At 37.5% G+C, this 20,798-nt stretch overlaps 1 protein-coding gene across 2 annotated transcripts in view; it reads left to right on the top strand.

The window, feature by feature from the left end:
- ADGRG6 (adhesion G protein-coupled receptor G6) overlaps positions 1–20,798 on the top strand; it is a 111,519-nt gene that overhangs the window by 65,043 nt on the left and 25,678 nt on the right. For both annotated transcript variants that reach the window (XM_021391569.1, XM_021391570.1), the window contains 9 exons: positions 268–353; positions 2,301–2,353; positions 2,432–2,491; positions 11,503–11,645; positions 12,363–12,477; positions 14,496–14,557; positions 16,028–16,235; positions 16,664–16,829; positions 19,939–20,079. In XM_021391569.1, the coding sequence (XP_021247244.1) occupies positions 268–353; positions 2,301–2,353; positions 2,432–2,491; positions 11,503–11,645; positions 12,363–12,477; positions 14,496–14,557; positions 16,028–16,235; positions 16,664–16,829; positions 19,939–20,079 (1,034 nt within the window). The remainder of the gene's footprint in view (positions 1–267; positions 354–2,300; positions 2,354–2,431; positions 2,492–11,502; positions 11,646–12,362; positions 12,478–14,495; positions 14,558–16,027; positions 16,236–16,663; positions 16,830–19,938; positions 20,080–20,798) is intronic.

Below are 20,798 nucleotides of genomic sequence, written 5' to 3'. Positions count from 1 at the left end.
AGTTTCCATGTCATATTTCAAGTGTCTCTATAAATATGGGGAGGGAGGGATTCCCTGTTGAAAATGATAGGACTAGTGAGAATGGTACCAAGCAAGCCTGCAGGGCTTGCTCACTCCAGACTCATACAATATCAACAAGAGCTTGAGGTGTCCTTGCACATGGGATTCAGCCCAATCTTCATATTCATCATCACACTAAAGTCTCATATTATTGAAAAAGCAAATTTGCTCATTTTCTAAAATTGTAATGCTGTTTTTAATGGACAGGTGGGCTATTCTACAGGATATCTATAACTGTCTTTAGTTACAACTCCAACTCAGAATCAAAAGTACATGATGTGGTTGCAGAATGGGTAAGTAAAATTTTCTTTCTTACTTTATTCAGCAATTGATTTGGGTCTAGTTTGGGTGTTCACTCACTATGAATAGAATTTTGAAACGTTTCCCCTATATCAACCAGCATCTTAAGAACAGGAGATGTTAGCTGAGATTTTGGAAAGTATGTGGAAATCAAAATTGTCCACTGAACAATGTAGATTTCTAAGTTCCTATGTCACTATACTAATTCTATCTTCAAATACTATTGTGGTTTTGAAGTTATATTGTTATAGAATCACAGAATCATAGAATGGTTTGACTTGAAAGGGACATTTAAGATCATCTAGTTCCAACCCCCTGCTATAGGCAGGGACACCTCCCAGTATACCAGGGTCCTCAAAGCCCCATCCAGCCTGGCCTTGAACGCCTCCAGGGTAAAGGCATCCACAACTTTTATGAGCAACCTGTTCCAGTGTTTCACCGCCCTCACAGTAAAGAATTTCTTCCTAATATCTAGTCTAAATCCACCCTCTTCCAGTTTAAAGCCATTTCCCCTCATCCTATTGCTACAAGCCCATATAAAAAGTCCCCCCATCTTTTCTGTAGGCCCCCTTCAGGTACTGGAAGGCTGCTATATGGTCCCTCCAGAGCACTCTCTTCTCTAGGCTGATGAGCTCTCAGCCTGTCCCCTTAGCAGAGGTGCTCAAGTCCTCTGATCATGTTCGTGGTGCTCCTCTGGACCCGCTCCAACAGCTCAATGTCCTTCTTGTATTGGGGGCCCCAGAACTGGACACAGTCCTCCAGGTGGAGTCCCATGAGAGCAGAGGAGAGGGGCAGAATTGGCCATTTTTCTCTTGATGCAACCCAGGTTGGCCTTCTGGGTTGCAAGCATACATTGCTGGCTCATGTTGAGTCTTTCATCAACTGACCCACCCAAATCCTTCTCCTTGGGGCTACTCTCAAGCCATTCTCCACCCAGCCTATATTTGTGCTTAGGTTTGCCCCAACCCAGGTGCAGGATAAATACGCAGTGTTCATTTGTGTGATGCAATACACTTTTCCAATTCACTGCAATATTGTCTGCTTTAGAAGTTTTCTACCACGGGCCAGCTGCTGGGATTTCTAGTAGTTTTAGATTTTGAGCACATTTTAGCAGAAATCAGGCCCTCCAAATGGAGGATTATTGAAGTTCCAACATGTGAAAATTTATTCTGTCTGAATAGAAATATTCTCTTTTTTGACAGTTCTCATAATGGCACACATTCTGCAAACTGTCTTTCTACCAACTATTTACATGAAAATGTGATGTCATAAATATATGGCACTTATTCTTTATTTTTCTTTAATAAACCAGAAGGATTCAGCTTTCAGAAACTAGAGAAGCAAAACCATCTATAGTCCTCTGTAGACCAGAGAAGCAGTCATCCTCACCAGCTAAGGTTGTTCTCTTAGCAGCAGTAGCCAAGCAAAGTATGTGGATGCCTGAGCCAAAGAGTCTATAAAGGTGTCACTTGGCTCTGGCAGAACATGCAAACAGTTCTCCAGAGGGGAAAACTGAACAGCCATTGCCAACTGTGAATAAGCTCCAGAAAAGTCTGAAATAGAGGTTATCATAAGGCTGTAGATTTTTATTTAGGTGAATATTGACCCTGTATTTTTGTCAGTAAATCTTTTCTAATTAAAGTGTTTCTGAGAATTTAAGATGATGGAGAGGGAGTAAAGTTCTGCATCCTGTACACTCACCTATTCTATGTCATGACCTCTGAGAGATTTCCTTCTCTCAGTAAAAGAAACTAATAAATTTTTCACTACAAATTGTACGTACAATTTAACAGTTACCTCACTGTGATGGGAGTGTGTTCTCTTTGCTTTGAAAAACTGAAGGGAATTTCTCAAGGGAAAGAGAGGTGAAGTTCTGTTTTAAACAACAAAATGCTCTATTAACATGCCATTTCTGTGATCAATGCTTTCCTGTTTTTCAGCTAAACCATACTTTCCAGAACTGGAATTACACTGTATATGTGGTCAATATCAGGTAAATGAAGGGAGATGTTTATGCAACATTCCTTTTAGAGGATTAACCCACCCTAATTAATGTTTATTTTCTTCATAGCATCCAACCTGGTACCATAAAAGAGGCAGTAAGAGAAAAAAGAAACATCGATAGTAAACGGTAACGTCTTTATAGAATTTTTATTGATAGAGTCAATAGCTAGTACTACAAGAGATATGGATTTATTGCCTATTATTAGGTATATGCTGCTGGTCTGTAAATATATGACTGCTGGGGACCTGAGCGCTCTGGGTGTGCTCACAAACCTCATACTGGTTATCATGTTTGTTTTCATTTAAACCTGCTGAGCTTCTTTGAGCTCTAACAGATCGTTTTTCAGAGTTCAGGTTTCATCTACCACAAAACTGAATACTGTTGTAGATATATTGATATATTGTAGATATATTGCTAAAGGCAGCAAGCTCTGGTACACTGGTATCTGTCCACTGGCACCGCAGTTATTCTCTTGAACCGGAGCCTTCTGAGTTAACACACATATTACTAGATGCAAAACACTGAAAAATCATGCTAGAGTTGAAAGCCAAACTAGTATGTGTTAAACTATTTACCATATGCTCTCATTTCCTGGCTTCTGCTGGTTTCTGAGGCAGTAGGATTGGGATGGCCTCAAAGGCAGCCAGTTAGATGGGTCACACCTCCTGAAAACTGGGCCTCAGGGGATTTCTTTGAAAGCAGCACACTGATTTCAGAGGGACAGATGGGCAGGGAGTGACTCTTAACACCAAATTAAAGAGAGGAAACCAACACATAATTAGCCTTGGGAGGGAGAGGGAAGAAGTGGGTATGGGACATATCTTTTTGCAGCATAGGCAAAAGTCCTGCATAATCTTCAACTGCTAACTTTTGAGAACTGTGCTGGTAAAGTTGAGCTTTTTAAGCTCAGAGGTAGTCCAGTATTTCTAGTTTACCATCAGGAAGTAGTTGCCAATGCTTCCAGTTTTCTACAAGGCTTACCTAGACTTTAAAGGATTTATAAATGGTACTATCTCCTTCCCACATACCCACAGCAGAAAGACAGCACTTACTGGCAAAAAAAAATTTAGCTGGTATAGTGTAAACCTAGACTCTGAAAGGGCTATTTTGCTGCTTGAACTATGTTTATGGTAGTCTGTAGTGATGTGGCTGTGGGTTATTTTTCACACTTTCAAATGATACGGTTATGCCAGCAAAACCTTTGAAGTTCAGGCCATGCGTCAGGTCTCACGAACAATCCCCGGCTGCAGGGGAATGCTTTTCCCAACCTTATTGCTGAGTGTTTTATGAGATTTGCAGTCCAGCTTGTCAGCATATGTTCTACTGTATACTGAACATCTGCTTTCCTCTCATGGCACCATACCATCACTCTATCCTTGGGATTTTGTTTCTTTTTCCTGGTCTATTAAAAAAGATGGTTAAGGGGGAGAAACGACTCCAGCATATTCAAACATGCAAAGTGTGTCAGTTCCCTGTCTGACTGTGTATGTCTCTTGTACATATGTATGTCTGTATGTCAGTATTTATGACAATGTATGGTTCTATGGCCACAAACCAGAGCCATGAAGTTTACTGCATTTTCTTTAATAGGGTGTTTTCCATGATTGCCCTACAGCACTGTGGTTACAGCACTAAACTACTTCTAATAATATATCGTTATTATGTGGGGTAACCCTATGCCTACCTACTTTGCACACCATTTGTGAGCCATAAAGTGCCATCAATATATGCCATAAACTTAGAGACAGTTGTATTGTGTGTTATTAATATGTCATAAAGTTTTACAATGATGGCCCGGACTACTGAGAAACCCATTTGCATTTATGAATATCCAAAAAGCAAATTCCTTTTTTTTTTACTTCCTGCAGAACATTGGTTTCATCATGCTTTGTTAAGTTTTCAACTTCCTTGAGTTTGTCCTGGGTAAGATTCTAAGCAAATCCTACAACAGATCAGAGGAAAAATTTGGGGTATAATAAGTTAGCAGATTGCAGGTTGGAAGTTTTTAATTCACAATGGAACTAATATTTTTTTCTTACCAGTCTAACTAGTATCCTACGTAGTCTAACTAGATCCATTGAAATGCTGTAGCTGAGCTCTTGAATGTAACTTACTCTGAGTGTAATTTCAAACTGTTTCTATGAAGCATTCCTATAAATTATTTCTATAAATATTTGCTTAACATTTTTCTTATTTCTGTTAGAGTCAAGAATAAATCCTTCACAGTTTTACACACTCCAGTGTTTCCCTCGGTTTTGAAATAGTGCTTATTCTATTTTCCATCATCTTCATCTGAATATAATTTCACTCCACAGTTAAAACTTTAGACACAACCCAAAAGTATCATGACCTTTATATTTTACAGAAATAATCATGTTAGTCCAACTCACTAAACTTTCTCATTTTTTCTGAATTTTGCACGAGACCATAGTCTTCATACTTGTAGGGCACTAGCACAATTCTTTAAATTGCTGTTGGAGAAGTTTTCCCTCTCTTTACATTAGTTAGAATTCTAATCATTCAGATCTCATCTTTTCCCCTTACCTTTTGTGTTAGTATTCAATACAACAGTTAAAAAACAACAACTCCACGATAAACTTGCCCGAACTTTTCTATCAATTTTTCATTGTTTCAACTCTTCTTTGCTAAACTTGCTGTCTTATCAATGAACTGCTTTTATTGGTCACCCCACCTAGACTTCTTGCACTTGAAAGAGAAAGAATTGTTAGAGAGAAAGATTCAGGGGAGAAATAGAAGCTGCTAGTCGGAGGTAGGAAGCTGGCTTTTTTTTGGGGCAGGTTAAAAATAGATGTTTTCCAAATAAATATTTTAAACTGTACTACATTCTGGAGAGGAGCAAAACAAAACAAAAATATGGAAATGGATTGTTATTCTTTCACTGCTGAGTTCTATGAGCTGCAGAAATTCAAAGGACAGAGTGCTTAGTATGCATTATCATAGATGTTGATGAGAGACAGAGTGCCAAGTCCAAAAATGAACATTATTATCAGCATCTTTAAAACCATAAGATCTCTAGATTACAGCTGTATATCACACTAGCACTTTGGTAGATTATTAACTACATTGATAGGCAGAATTTTGTCACAGCTGCACTTTTGGTTGTGTGTTTTATTTTCTTCTTCTCATCATACTGCTGCCATCTCTTAATGAGAGGGCAGCTCTTCAAAATAAAGTAGAAAGATGAAAATGGGGTATGAGCATAACTGTTTATCTTCCGTGACTTTGCACAAACCTTTGAAAGTGGTGCCAATTTGTGTTTGTTATGTAGATAAATTATGAATGTGTTTGCTTCTCTCATAAATTCTTTGTCTTTTATGACACTGCACTGGTGTCATACTCTTCTGTGGCTGCTGCTGCTTTTCTCACGAGTCCTGCTTATCCTAGGTGTAGTCAGATGGCTAATAATTGGGATACCTCAGCAGAAGAATTGATGTTCACTAAGCAGCTCAGCTCCCCTGCTTCTCCTTTCTTCTTTAATTTTGCAAGCAGTTTTGAGAACTAAGGCCCCAACTCATTTATAAACTTTTCTCTATTTAATACACAAATTATGTTTTCTGCTGCTTCCACTACTCAATTGTCATAACTTTGGCGTATTTCCCATTTTTAATTTCTATGAGAAACAACACTGATATTACCGCAGTTAAACAGCTCATCCAAATTAAAAACCACAGTGCTAGCAATCTGTTCAAAGACCACTAAACTTAAAAAGAAATCTCTTCTCTTAGAAATGAAAATAAAGAGGAAAGCAGGAAATCTGAGATGCTTGTGCCTAGTCCTGCTTTTTTGAAGTCTGTGGGAGATTTGCCACCAGTGTCAGTAAGGCAGATTCGGGATCCTGCAGGCTGTGTTCCTGGCTGCCATGTTGCTTGATGGAAAGTTCAACACACTTAAATAAATTTTAAGCTAATTAGATTGTATAATAGTTTTAGACAAGTGTTAGCAACATCAGAGCAACATAATTTTTCCTTTATAGTCCCAAGGATCTTTATTGAGTAAGGTTAAATAAACAAAGTATTAAGCTTTTGCATTCTTTGTAATTATTCCAGATTATTCATTACGAAATAATAATGCTATTCTAAATGAACGCATCTGTGATGCCTATTCTTATTTTTAAGTCTTCCTGGTTTCTACCAGTGAAGTTTTAGGAATAACTTGGAATTGGTCCACTTCTGCTACCTTTGACTTTATCTTTGGTGTTACCAACTGAACCCGCATGTTTCTGCGCAGTGCCCTGCTGGCATCTTTTGTCAGTGACCCGTAAAGAAAGCCTTCATCACAGTTAGAGGAATTCAGGAATTCCACTCGAGTGACTGAGGAATGAGTCCTCGTTTGTCTCCTGCTGAAACTGCTTCATTTTGATCCAGCTTCTACTGACTTCTGTCATCTTTCCATTGACTTCAACTGGATTTCATACAGGCCTGACATTGTCAGATGTCATTTTTCGAGAAAGTACTGTATTGCATTTTTCAGGATGAATAGGGATTTCCTTTGTTGTTCTGGAACATAGTTCAAACATAATCAAAGACTCATTTCATGCAAGACCATCTGTAGAACTAAGAGGTATTCCAGCCTTCTCTCTTTGCCTTTCTCTTACATTCCCTTGTAAAGAGAGGTCTTCATACCAAATCTTCTCATATTTTAAATTCTGAACTTTTTAATGCTATCACCTTAAATAAAGATTTGTTGACAATACAGATGCTTTTGTAGAATACTTCTCACTTCCCTATACCTGTGCTCTAGTTTTTTGGCTGCAGAACTGAACTCAACATTCCTGCGAGGAAAACTTTTGCAGATTCCATTATGGATTTCATTAGCAGACTCTCATATTTCTTTCTCTCTCATTCTGCGTGTTTTCTAGCATCTTGTCTACTGTTTGTATTACTGAATCTTCACTGAGTAACTTATACTAGAGTCAACTTTCTTTTCTGGCTGTCTGATTAATACACAGAAATCATCAGTGTTTAGAAGTGGGGCCTACCTGTGCTTCCAGTCTTGAATTATATCCACTCATCACTACTTGTCTTCAAAGCCAAAATAACAGCAAGATTTGTAAAGAATTTAATGCTGATATTTCATTTTTTTTCTTAAATATAATTGGGTATTTGGGAAAAATTCCACTTTCGGTGGTAGTTTGGATTTACTGAATACTTAAGTACTTTAAAAATTATTCTTTTTATACTTTAAATCAAGGAACATTAACAGCAAAACAAATCAGTAGTGATTTGTTTGAACAATTTGAGAGCCACAATTATTTCATACCGTCTGGTGGATTTAAATGAGAGAATAGACACATGCTGATAATTACCACCAGATATACCACAGCCTGTGCTGTACAGCTCACATGGTTTGTTGCTAATCCTTGCTCTGGGCTCCTCACACCATGCAGCAGTGAGATCTCAGCCCATGTGTAGGCACAATGTCCTGGAATAGCTCTGAGTCACACTGCCTGAGAAGAAAGCCACCTTTGTGTCCAGCACCATGGCAGCGCGAGTCCCATCCTCACCATCCCCATGCCCCCAGTGCGGCTTGCAGCGCCGGCTGCCTCCTCTCTGCTTAGTTCAGTGTCAATGGTTTACGGGTGTTTGGCCCAGTTCTGTGACGAATGGGACAGGGGACCCATGGGCCCACGCCCCGGGAAAAGGGAAAAAAGAAAAAAGGGTAAGGAGATGGGCCTGAGAGCAAAGAACAGCGGCAACAATCTGAGGAGAAACAAACTAATTTATTAAATAAGATATCGGAATGCAAAACAACATGCTATAATACAATATAATTACAATTTTAAGCTGATAAAGCCAAAACAATGAGAGAGAATGTCCAAAATCAAGGTAGGCCTTACTCTACTATCGATGATAAGATGGCTGGGGAGCGAGGTGCTGCCAGGACGAGAGACAGGCAGAAAGAGAAGGGATGAGGTCTCATGATCTGCAGGTTTTTATCTTTTCCCTCTGGCCGGAAATGGTAACAGAGGAGCAAAGTACCTTGGGGAATGTAGTAGTCCTTCTCTTCTGAGAACCAGGTACATACACTACATGATGTTATGATGTGGAATACCAACAACCGAAAATCACAAAACCATGACACTCAGCTGGACAGGGCAAAGTGGGACAGACACTGGTCTTCCTGGCTATTCTGCTTGCTCCTGCTGAGACTGAAAGACAAGAGAGATATTAAAAAGAACCCCATATTGTTTACCCACACCACAGCCCAATTTTTTTTGTATCAACAGCAGTAATACTAGCAGTACAAGTTACTGAGGGTGATGTAATTTCTAATTGATTGCTGCTGCAAGAATCCATCTGCATTTATATGGCACTCAATAAAGAACATAAGGTTACCTGTGTAAAATCCCGTGGCATCAGCACAGTATGGCACTATTGCCTGTATTGCCATTTATTTAAGTTTGGCTCTGTTGTTTCGCAAATCAAGGATTTTGTTCTTCACTATTAAAATGTTTTCTTTCTGGGCTCCAAGTGTGATAAAAGTGGAAGCAAGCACTCAGCGTCATATTGCATCAGCTGTCAAGTTAGAAGGTATTTGCTTACTTTGGGAAGCTAGCATGAGTCATTCTGAAAAGTTTATAGAATTTTTTTTCATCATAACATGGAACAGGCTTTTATTACACAGTATACTTGACTTGTGCTCTGCAAGTTTCTCAGAAAACAAATAACAAAATGGTCTAACAGATTATTTTTTTCAGTGCTTCATAATCTATACTTTTCCCTGTAATCATTCAAGATAACTGTAGCCAGTCCTACCTCATCTATCATTATCCCCATAACAGTTCAAGATAACTGTAACCAACTCTACCTCATCTATGATTATCCCTTCTGTTTTGTGTATCCTTCTGCGCAGTTACAGGTACTAAATATCATTTTGTTTTGCTGGGAGTACCACAATAAGCAGCATAGTAGTAGTGGTGACTCTTCACTTACGACATCTCTTTTGCAGCCAAGTGCTGAGGTAGGGAGTGGCATCAGTAATATTAAGTTTTCCTCTTCTGAAGTAAAGGGAATCCATGAGTGAAGCCAGAATCTTTTAGGAAAAATGGATAAGTTCCAGGAGACTCCGGGGCTGAAGCATTGGAGGGCTCTAAGTATTGGCAATCCTGTAGGCAATTTCCATGCTCTGCTAAAAATAAGTGCCATAATAAACAGGTGCCTCATAATATATCCGACATATACAGCAAAAGTCTGCACATCCACCCTGCTGAGTCTATTGCCATGAGTTAACCACTCCATCAAGACCAAAGGAATGTTAGGAGGAACTTCATGTATATGGGAGCAGGGCAAGTGCAGCCTGGCTAGAAATAGCTGGAATTTCTCTGCTAGAACACATCCCTACAGGAAAAAAAAAAGCCAAGACAGAAGGTAACCTGTAACCGTATCTTTATCTTATTCTTCAGCAATGTGTTAAAAGTAAAACTGCAGATACGATAAGAAAGAAAAAAAAGAGTACAGATGCTCAAAAGAAAACAATGCAAACAAACAATGATATCTGTAATTCTTTTCTTGTGGGTCGCACCTGCAATAGTGAAATGTGTGGAGTGTTTAGCTCATATTCATGATTTTTGAAGGATTTATGAGGCTTGGGCTTTGTTTTTCTTACTTTTTTCCCCTATAAGGAGAAGTTTTTTATTTCTAATGACAGCTTTTTTTAATACCATTTCAATAATGAGAATTCTTCAGAAGTATCTGTTGTAGGTAAGCAGTTTTCAACATGAGTTCTGACAGAAAGATAGTTAAGTCTGTCATCTCACAGCAACATCTGTATAGTAAGCTGTAGTTTTTACTGTACCACACTAGGCACCTCCAGAAGGCACAGCTCCAGGATGTCATTTGGAGGTGGCTTTCTGGCACCAGTCTATCTAAGAGGGGGTTCCAGAAATCCCTACTAGCCTGCTTCTGCACAACACCCCTGCAGATTTTGTCTCCTATTCTTCAAGAAGCATTCCATACCCAGCAGCTCGCTGCTGCTTCCTAGCTTTGGGCCCCCCCAGTGAAAGAAGCTTTGTTCAGTGCATGCACTGCTCTCTGTATGTGTTCTGGCAGTGCTGCCACTTTCCAGGCTGCCAGAAACTGCTCACACACCAGGAAGGTCTGTCTTTATTCAAGATCTTGGGTATACAAGGGCAAGGCTAAGGTGAAGGCAGCCCAAAGCAGGCTTGCTTTTTCCTTTTTTCCACATTTTTGCTCCCATGGAGATCCAATGTTCCATGCTTCAGTGGCGTCACCTCCCAGTAACCATAGCCAGGCAATGCTCTTGGGTACCAATATACTCTCTTCTCCAGCACGGGTTTTCCGTGTCCCAGGAGGAATTTTTTCAGCCTTCCACTCTCAACTTCTTTCCTGTGTCCTGCTAGAACTTCTTTTCTTGTTCATTATTTCCTTTCCAGAAAAGCTATGTTTTTGGACAAGAGTGGAGACTTTTATTTCTCTCACAGGAAAGAGACTTGGGCACTTTGAACTACTTCTTAAGCCCAAGAAAGTAGCAGTGAGCTGGAGTACAAAACAGCTATTACTACTCAAACTTGAATTACTCATCTGAGCAACTAGACTTTCCTAATTAGAACTAAAATTCTCAGAAGTGTATGAGAGTGTTTTTCACTCCATCGAGATTTGAGCATCCTAAAGTTAGGCATCTATTCTTTGTTAGTCTTCTAGTCTTCTTCAGTAGTCAGTGGAGAGAAAGGCCCTCCAGAGAATTTGTCCCAACCCAACAAGTTTTGTAAAGCTTTTACGCTTTACAGCTTTTAAGTTCCTAAACCATCAGCAACCAGACTTTTTGAATTTAATTAGGACCCATTTAGAACTGGACACTGGGCACTCACAGTGGAGAATATTTTTTGCTTTCATCTTTTAATATATCTTGCAGTAATCTAAAACTTCTGAAAATATTTATTGTCTCTTTTAATGAGCTGCTTCTTTAATGGTAAATAGAGGATGAATTTCCCAATCATACATTCTTTTTCTGGTCCTGTATGATTTACAAGTAACAAACAATATTGTCTTGGTGACGCTGTTACTTACTGAGAAAACTAGAGTTTGTCAGATATTTTAATTTCCACATCTTTGGTATCTGCTGCTCTGACTCAAACATTTGGATAATTTTACTTGCAGTTTTGAGGTTTTAGCCCTTCTGGTTTATAATGCTACGAACAACATCAATTTAGAAGAGCAAGATATCCGACAGAAGCTCATAAATAATAATGAGTCCATAGCAGAGGGATATAGGCTTCATACTGTGGAAGTTGATCCAGTGGGTAAGTAGATTCAGCCTTATTACACAACTGATTTTATTTGACTGTCCAAAAATAAGCATCTTCTCTGTTAAAATAATCATACATTTCCAAATGTTATAGCAGTTTCAGATTTTGAATTGTCCCTTTTAGTCTCATTGCTCTGCTGATCTCAGGGAAACATCCTCAAGATATCTCTTTTAAAACAAACATAGCTGTCCAAATTGCTTCAGTCAGTGTTTTGCTGTCTGATTCAAAGAGGCTAGGACATTTCCTTCTGGCTGCTTTGCTTGTTTGAGGATAAAGAAGTATGATATACAGCCAGAGATGTTACGAGAGATTTTTGATGACTGAGGACCCTCATATCCTCTCCTCAGCCCTCTTTGTGATTCTACCAACTGCTGACCTTAATCAATCTTCTTCCAGCGCTTGTGTATCCCCCAGATTTTCCCAGTCATCTGCCAGTAAGATTCCCTTCCTTTGGTAGGGAATAGGGAGAGGCTGGTGGAATGCAAGTGGATTGCAGTTTGCACATTCAAAGCTTTTCCTTCAGCAGCAGCAGCAGTATATTTTGTCCCTAGCTGTACACCCCTCCCTTACAGCTAGTCTGTAGAAAACATTCAAGCATTTCATTTGAAGAGAGCTACGTGCTGCAGAGTGGATGGAGAGCTTAGGACAAAAATGGAAGATAGATTAAGAAATTTGTAATTAACACTGATTGAGATATTTTTATTTTTACAGAAAAATGTTTAGCTGAAGAAAACCCTCCAAACTATTTTTGGCCAGATACCAGACCAACAGTTACCAACTTTACGTTTTGCCATGGCAGCTCGGTTCAGATTGCATCAAGAACCTGGTAGGTGGTCAAAGACGAGAGGATCTGAGAGCTTCAACTTTCTGGTTATATAGTTAGACTGCATCCTCCACAACAGATGTCGTTGAATGACATCATATCTCAGAAGGATGATTTCTATGCTATGAGAGATCATATGTGTGCAGTAAGAGTATGTACTTCATTAGTGAGAGAAAAATCTTATCTACTACTTCTGTAGGACATATTGAGACCCACAATTAATACACAATCAAAGTGAAAATAGTACTTTCTTACAGAACAAATGTGCTTTCTTCAATTTGTGATGTTTATGTTGCCAAAATCAAATATCTGCTACTACTTGACTACTACTATCTTAACTTGTGCAAGAAAGTTTTTGACAAAAATTCTGTAAAGATGAGTTGTATATTTAATTTAATCCAGAACTTCTTATGCAGTTAAATGAAAGTAAAATAAATCCTTTGAAACAAGAATGTTATTAGTAATTAGTCATAACTTAAGGTGGGGATAGTCTAATGCTTAAAGATTTGGACTTATGCTTTTAAGGTTGAGGATAATTTTTCCCTAATGTAGGCTTTCTTTGTGAACATCAACAAATGATTTAAACATTGTAACTCTATTTCCCCTTTGTAAAAAGGGAATATTATGACTTCCTTTGATATATTACTAAAATAATGTGGCTTTGATCTCCTTTGAGTGCCTTGAATACGGCTATGATGCAATATTAATTAATCTCTTCAGTATTTAGGATGATCACCAATCATCCTACTGCAATACAGTAGTCTCATCCACCCACACTGCATCTGGAACATGTTCTGAGAAGACTAGATCTTCCACTTTTTACAAACAATATATCAGTATGTGTAGGAATCAGCTTTGAGGTTCTGTGCCAAACAGGAAAACAACCAGCATTATTTTTAACTAACTCACTTCCTCAGCCTCATTATCTTGTACAAGAGCAGCTAGATTCTAATTGACCAACTTTTGTTTTAAAGTAAGTAGTGCATGGGTCAAATTGTTTTTATGTCAAAGCCTACGAATCATTAAAAATTAAGGCTTCTGGTCTTTGCTGCCCCAGTATTGCTTATCTTTATTATTCATTTGTGGTATAAACAATACTGTTGGTTGTCTGTCTGCTGCACTTCTTGTAAAAAAACTTACTGTGTTCTGTGCTGTACTATGTTTTCTGTACCTCTGCCCACATTGGCTTTTACCAATACGGAGCACAGGTGTGGTGTGTTTTATTCTGAGAGACAAAGGAATCTGCCCCAGTGGTGCCTTCTAGATTTGTGCTTCCAAGAGTGCTGATATAATAAAGATGACCAACTGAGGAATAACTTTATTGAAGCATGCGCTGAGTGAAAGGCTAAATTTTTCCCTTTCTCCATCCTGTCATTGTTATACTGTGGTATCATGGTTGTCCTGAAAGGAAAACTAGGAAAAAGTGTGTTTAATTTTAGAGCTATGTCTGGGAATTTTGCTATGGAAAGGTTTTATAGAAAAATATTTTGAAAAAACTTACTGACCTTTTATGTCTGCCACTCACCTTGGACCTGTACCTGATGGTTACCTTCTGTTTTTCATAGATGGAATAACATTCTATCTCTGCACAGCTTCTGTTCTTGTTCTTCTGAGAGCTATTACCACTTACTATTGACCTGATCAAAGCAATTAATATTGAAGGAAAATATAGAAACAGCATCTGATTAGGCTATATTAAATGGGGACATAATAGCTCATGTCAAAGTTTGGGTCTTTTCTGAAATACAAGACCAGAATTTCTGCTGATGCAATGCGTCAAGTGACTATAGCAACTAGCTGTAAATTTGTCCAGAGGAACTGGGGTTTCTCTCAACACCATCACTCTACAGATCACATATTTCCACTGTCTAGCATACATTTTATTTCGGTTGGGCCAGTATTGCAAGGAAATTTGTGAATCAACAATATTGTACCACTATGACACATGCAAAACAATTATGAAATATCTATGTAATGATGCCATTGTATTTCATGTGCATCTTGTCATTTTTCCTCTTCAGCTATTTGGGTCTGCAGAATTACACATCATACTGGGGCCAACCAGATCTTAGAAATTGCACAGGTAAGATACTGATTTTTGGCTAAAGTAACAGTTTTGTATATTTTGGTTTCTAACTACTATAAGGAGGGAAGTTACACTAAGGCAGAATGTCTTCCTCATTTATACTGTTTTTTTTTTTTTAAAAAAAAAAAAAAGAAAAAGAAAAAATGCTAGGGATGTGCCCCAAATTGAATCCAACCCACCCATTCTGGATATCAGTTAACAAAATAAATCAAACTCTTCAGGTAATTTCAGTAAGAATGGAGGCAGGAGGCTTGCATCAACTTGATATTCAAGTTCATACCAATTTTTAAATATTTCCGATGCCCACAGATACCAGAGGAAGGACTTCTACTCTTTTCACTGAGGTTATGATCAGACATTTTCAGATTTATTCTGTTTGAAAAATAGCCTTTGATGTCATTCTGGTGTTAAAGGAGTTAAACTATAAACAGACAACTTTTCTTTGCCCTCTATTTTAGTGCCAGAGTTAGTGAAGAGCAAGATATTCTCAAAGGTAGCTCAGGGCTACAGCAAGGTGCTCCTTTTGTGTTGCTTTCTTGTAGAAGACTTTTTTTCTTTCACCACTGATAGGGATTTCATATGGAGCCCGGCTACCTAATTTAGAGGATTGTGATGAGTACTTACTGTCAGGTAATATGAAAACATTTTTTGGTGTGGAATAAACATTCTATAGTAAGTGTAGCAAAAGCTGCATTATAAAACATAGCATTAAAAAAAACCATAGTCAGATGCAGACCAAAGCAGGGTGATCTTCTCTTGAAATCTTATTTGTGATTATTCAGTAAATATAAAATATTTTGTCATTGTAGAATGTTAGTATTTACATTATTTTCCTATCTAGATGGCACCAAGCATAGTTTAACATGCAGTTTATACTTATGCTCTTCCACTGGACACAATATCAGTCTTTCCTCGGTAGGAAGATCCTTCTCATTCAATTTGCCTTTGTGCTGTGCTTCCCCATCCCCCTGAGTAAGAGCGCCGTCACACAAATGGATTGATAACATTCACAGTGGGGTCAGACTTTCTCTCCAGAGATGCAGAGTGAATATTTTGTCAGTAATAGTGACTTTGGGACACACTGATTTCACTTCAAGGGGGAAACTGAAGCAGATGTTGTTTTTTTCCCCATGGACAAAGACGCAATATGATAAGGAGAAGAAAAAAGACAATACGCTTTTATTTCTTACTCCCTCTTTCTATCAGTCAGCCATTTCAGTGGTTGCTCTGATTTACAAACTCAGATCAAATTAATGTAAAGTCATACACAACCAATAAGGACAGTATATAAGAATTAGCAGGTTTTATATGCTTTAAGTAAAAACATTTGTGTGATAAAATAATAAAATTTCATATTTATTACAAGTACCAGAGAAGATGCTCTATCTTACAATAATGAGGATAAAAATTTGTATTTTTAAATTCCTCAGTGTTGGTACAGATTATTTACTCTTTTTGCTTCAACAGAAAATGCAGCTGATATTGCCAATCAGCTTCTGAATCTCACTGGTGAAGGGCAGCAACTTACCTCAGACAAAGTAAATGATGTCGTCCAGAAACTTAAAAAAATTGTGAATGATGAAGAAATTGATGAATCTCTGGGTTCTACCGTGGTGACAATTTTTTCCAATATTCTAAACAGTTCAGACAGTGTACTGGCAGCATCATCTTCAGAGTAAGTATTTCTGCATTTGCTTTTAAGAAAATTTAGGAAATTGATTCATTCTTCCATATAAAACCATAAAAGAAATCAATTTTTTCTGATTTCCATGAAAAAAATTCTAAATGAGACATTTCTTCTAATAATAAAATTAATGTACATGACAAAGTATTTTAATGGAGAAGAAGACTGCTGATGAATGACACAGTGTATATTTAGATGTTGTCAGAAAATTATTTCAGTACCATTGATATGTAAATCAGACAAATTCTATCAATCAAAACCTTTTATGTTCAAAAGATACACATATATTTACAGCCTGACAGTCTCCTTGTGAGTACAAAGATAGGTGACAGAAACATAATAAGAGGATTGCATTAAGGTGGAGAGAATACATGGTGAGCATGTAGTATAGAATAAAATAATTTTATTTCTGTTTTCAGAGCTCTTAGAACTATTGATGCCTTGGCTTTAAAGATCCAATTCGCAGGACCGTCCATGAGTATTTCAACACGCAATCTTGCACTTGGAGTGTCTTCTATAAACTCAACATCATTCAAAGGTTCTTCTTTCAGTGTCAGTCCACAGAATAATGCATCTGATTTCCAGGTATGGCATGAACAGTTGTGTTTGAACATGAAATGTGACTGTTATTCCAAGTATGTTTACTGTGGTTTTTATAAAACAATTTACAACTCCCTATTTCCCCCCCAATTTCTATTTCCTTTTTCCTGTAATCATCCAAACAGGTTAATGCAGTATTACCTTGAGTGGCAGGAAACCCAGATGAACACACAAATGCTCCATACAGATGAAACATTATTTGCTTACAAATCCAGAATAGATTTTATCTTTTCTGTTTGTTTTTTTTTACTTTTGAAGTGGGGAAAATAAACTTTAACAGCCCGTTGTGTTACCCATTGTATACTAACAACTCTATCAATGCATTTCAGGTTTAGAATGAGACAAGTAAATATGGGCATCTACATGTAGCTTTCTGCAGATACAATGGATGTTCAACCTTCCAGTATAGTGTAAATACTTACTGCTAACAGGGGCATAACGCTAATCCAGTTGTCCACATGAAGGTTGATAGGCTAGTGCTGTCTGGGATGTCCAAGACTTTTCAAGACAATCACATGGGGCTTGACTGATCTCCAGTGCTACAGTACAATCTGCTGTAATTATTTGTCATCACCTCAAAATATTTTTTATCTTTTTTCACAAATGAAAATGCACAGGTATTTAAAACCTATGAAATAGCATTTGCGATGCACAGTACCTACTGTATTCAACAGAAAAAAACCACCAGCAATCTACTATAATTTGGGCCAGAGGACCCAAATCTGAATTCAGACAAAACATGGTACTATGATAATGGTTAAAGACTAATCACTAGAGTGTAAGCATCTAATGGAACAAAATTCATTCATGCAACAAACTAGCAAGACATCAATTTCATCTTTATATAAAGTACCATGTACTTTAAAAACCAAAAAGAGTAATGAAGACTGCATTTACTAGTACTAGTTGTATAGGCTATAGGTGTTTTTATTGCTCTGCATGTAGACTTTGGAGCAAACATCAAATAATGATTTAAATAGATGCAAACGGATTTAATGTAATCAAGTTTTCACACATTCATATTCATAGAAGTTCCAGCTAAGCTTTATTTGAATCAATTTTATTAGAAATGTCTGCTGACTTTAAATCTGCTTTTGTTTAGCTCTCATAGTAATCTTAGAATCATAGAATGGCTTGGGTTGGAAGGGACCTTAAAGGTCATCCAGTTCCAACCTTCCTGCCATGGGCAGGGTTGCCACACACTAGATCAGGCTGCTCAGGACCCCATCCATCCAACCTGGCCTTGAACACCTCCAGGGATAGGGCATCCCTGAAGTTCAATAGCTGATTGGTCTTTGATTGTTATCAAAGGAGTATTTCTTCTCCAGATTTCATTCTGTATTTATGGAAAGAGGAAAGGAAAAATTCTGAAATTAGGTTTGGGATGTTTGCATGTATAATAAGAATTACCATCTGTGGCTTGAGGACATCCAGGAATTTTCTTGCCCTGGAATAATTTATTAGAGCACTGTCTAAATAATCATAAAATCAAAACTCCGTCAAGTTATTTATTATGTTCCTTTTGGAACACAAGATTGTTCTCAGACTTTTGCATTTCCAGCAGCTGACTGAGAATTCTTAGCATCCTTCCTACCAGAAAAGTCAGCAACTGCTGTGGTCACAGTTTATATTTTCCATGCCTATCAAGAAATATACTTGCTATCCCTGCTGGAGAATGACTCTCTTGTGAAAGCACAGTTTTTTCACCAGTGATGTGATGATCTATACCAGGATCATCAGGGAGCCTTGAAGTCTTTAAGCTGCATGGCAGAGTGTTTCCAGTTTTTCTTTCATACTTTTTCTTGAAGTAGATATCAAGCAAATGGCAATTTGGAAAGATTCTATTTTAGTCCCTTGTGTCTTTATGTTTCTTGCCAAACCTTTGACTAACTTAGGTTATGGTGATTCATATTATTAAATTGTTCCTGTAACATAACCCTGCTTCTTCATAGAAACCTTTTCCACTCCATTTGCAGACAGTACCTAATGGGACATCTTTTTTACTTACATACCTTTTGTTTGATGTGGCAGAACTACACTTTGACAACCTTTTAATTCAAGTGCATTTAGCCCTGTTAGAAGATATTTATGATCTACTTCTTATTATTTTCCAAGTTTGCCTGCTAATCACAGTAAATCACTGAATATTTAGAATTTGAATAAATCTATCAATCAGTAGCCTATGACCTGTAACTTTCTAATAACTAATAATGCTTTTAGAATTGCATGATTGATCATGAGAGACATAAATACAACTTGCTTCTGAAGAAGTCAGGAGTGCGAATTTCCTTATCTTACAGTTAGATTCTTGAACGCTTTTACAATGAAACCAGTATTAGAATTACTCCCCTCCCTTGGATGGATAGCCTGGTACCCATTGCATTTGTCATGGTGTAAGAGCAGGCAGTCATAGACCTACTGACAGATAGCTAATGAAAAACAAGTTTGCATCCTGGTTTATCTCTTGCTCACTTGTTACATCCCTGTGCCATAGAGGACCTCCAGCTGTCTGACATGTTGCCAATATTGATTATCCTCATGACAGAAGATGTCTTTTTTTTGTGCTGCATTGCATGATAATTGTAGAGAGATGACACTAATTGTTATTTTAAAGTCTCCCTTCCATAACATATAAACTAGAAAAGCTAGTAAGAGAATTAATTCAGATATTCAGATCAAGCCAAAAAAATACAACTAAAGAGAGAAGGATTTGGAGCATATTTTTCTGTTCACAACTTCGTTTGGTACGAGGAAATATATCTTAATGGTTACTGAAAATTATTAAGACCACTATTATTGCCATCTCAGTATTTTCATATCATCATTATATCAGTGAAAGAGGGCTTTTTTTTTTTAATCTACTAACTTCCTGTAGCAGAAACTTAATTTCATGCTGAGTGTGAAAAAGCCTCCACAGCTAATTTTTTTTTAAAAAATGAATCAGATCTTGCATAGGTACGGGTAAAATTAATGTTGAAAATTCTAGTCCAATGCTGTAGACATCTTCATGAAGTGTCTAAACACAGTTGTGGATGAAGGATGGCTTGCTTTTTGTTTGAACATGTTCTTTTCTTCTGCTGTTTTTATTTAACAGATAGACTTTGACAAGGATCAGACAAATGCCTTTGCTTCTGTCGTTCTGCCACCAAGTTTACTGAAGAATTTAAGTCAAGATGACTTTGAAGTTATATCGAGGGCTCAATTTACTTTCTTCAATAAAAATGGTCTTTTTCAGGTAAAATTCAATGTGTTTGAAGTAATTTCAGCTGGAGTAAGTCAAAGGCAACTGCTAAAATTTTCTTGTAGGAATCAGATGGTGACAGCAAAGGTAGGCATTAATGACAGAATTCAGAGCGATGAAATAGCCATTCACACTGAATTAGTGTGAGCAATTTAACTGTAGTGCATTCCTGTCACATTGAGATAAACATTTTTTTCAGAGTAATCAACAGTAAGCTGAATACCATCTAATTACAATCAGTGTAAAGTGGCAAGGCCCTTGAAAGGGAGTATCTTCTATAGAAGTGCTTTGATATTAGTCACTGATGTTCAGTGGAGCTGGATTCTTTTATATAAGCTGGGAATTTGGCCCATAATACTGCTAACTGTTCTTTCTTTCTCTTTTCCTTGAAAGAGTTGATTGAAAGTCATGCCCAATGGACTACTTATATCTATTCTGAAATTCTGGACTGATGATCACTGTCCAGAGAACATTCTTTTTCTATACATACTATACTTTTTATGTGTTGTCATATGCAGACTGTATTTTAATGATGTCTGGATCTATTTACAGACCACCTAGTCATGGAATAAGGGTAACTATGTTTGTACCTGAAAACAGAACAGACCCAGATTGAATTTTTTTTCTTCTTCTTTGTGTCCCTACACAAAGTAATCATAAAGAGTTCCTGCATGTTTAATGAAAAAAAAAAGAAAGAAAGAGAGAGAGAAAGA

The sequence above is a fragment of the Numida meleagris genome, chromosome 3 (genome assembly GCF_002078875.1).
Source record: "Numida meleagris isolate 19003 breed g44 Domestic line chromosome 3, NumMel1.0, whole genome shotgun sequence".
NCBI lineage: Eukaryota > Metazoa > Chordata > Aves > Galliformes > Numididae > Numida > Numida meleagris.
This window is presented reverse-complemented; position numbering and strand designations above follow the sequence as displayed.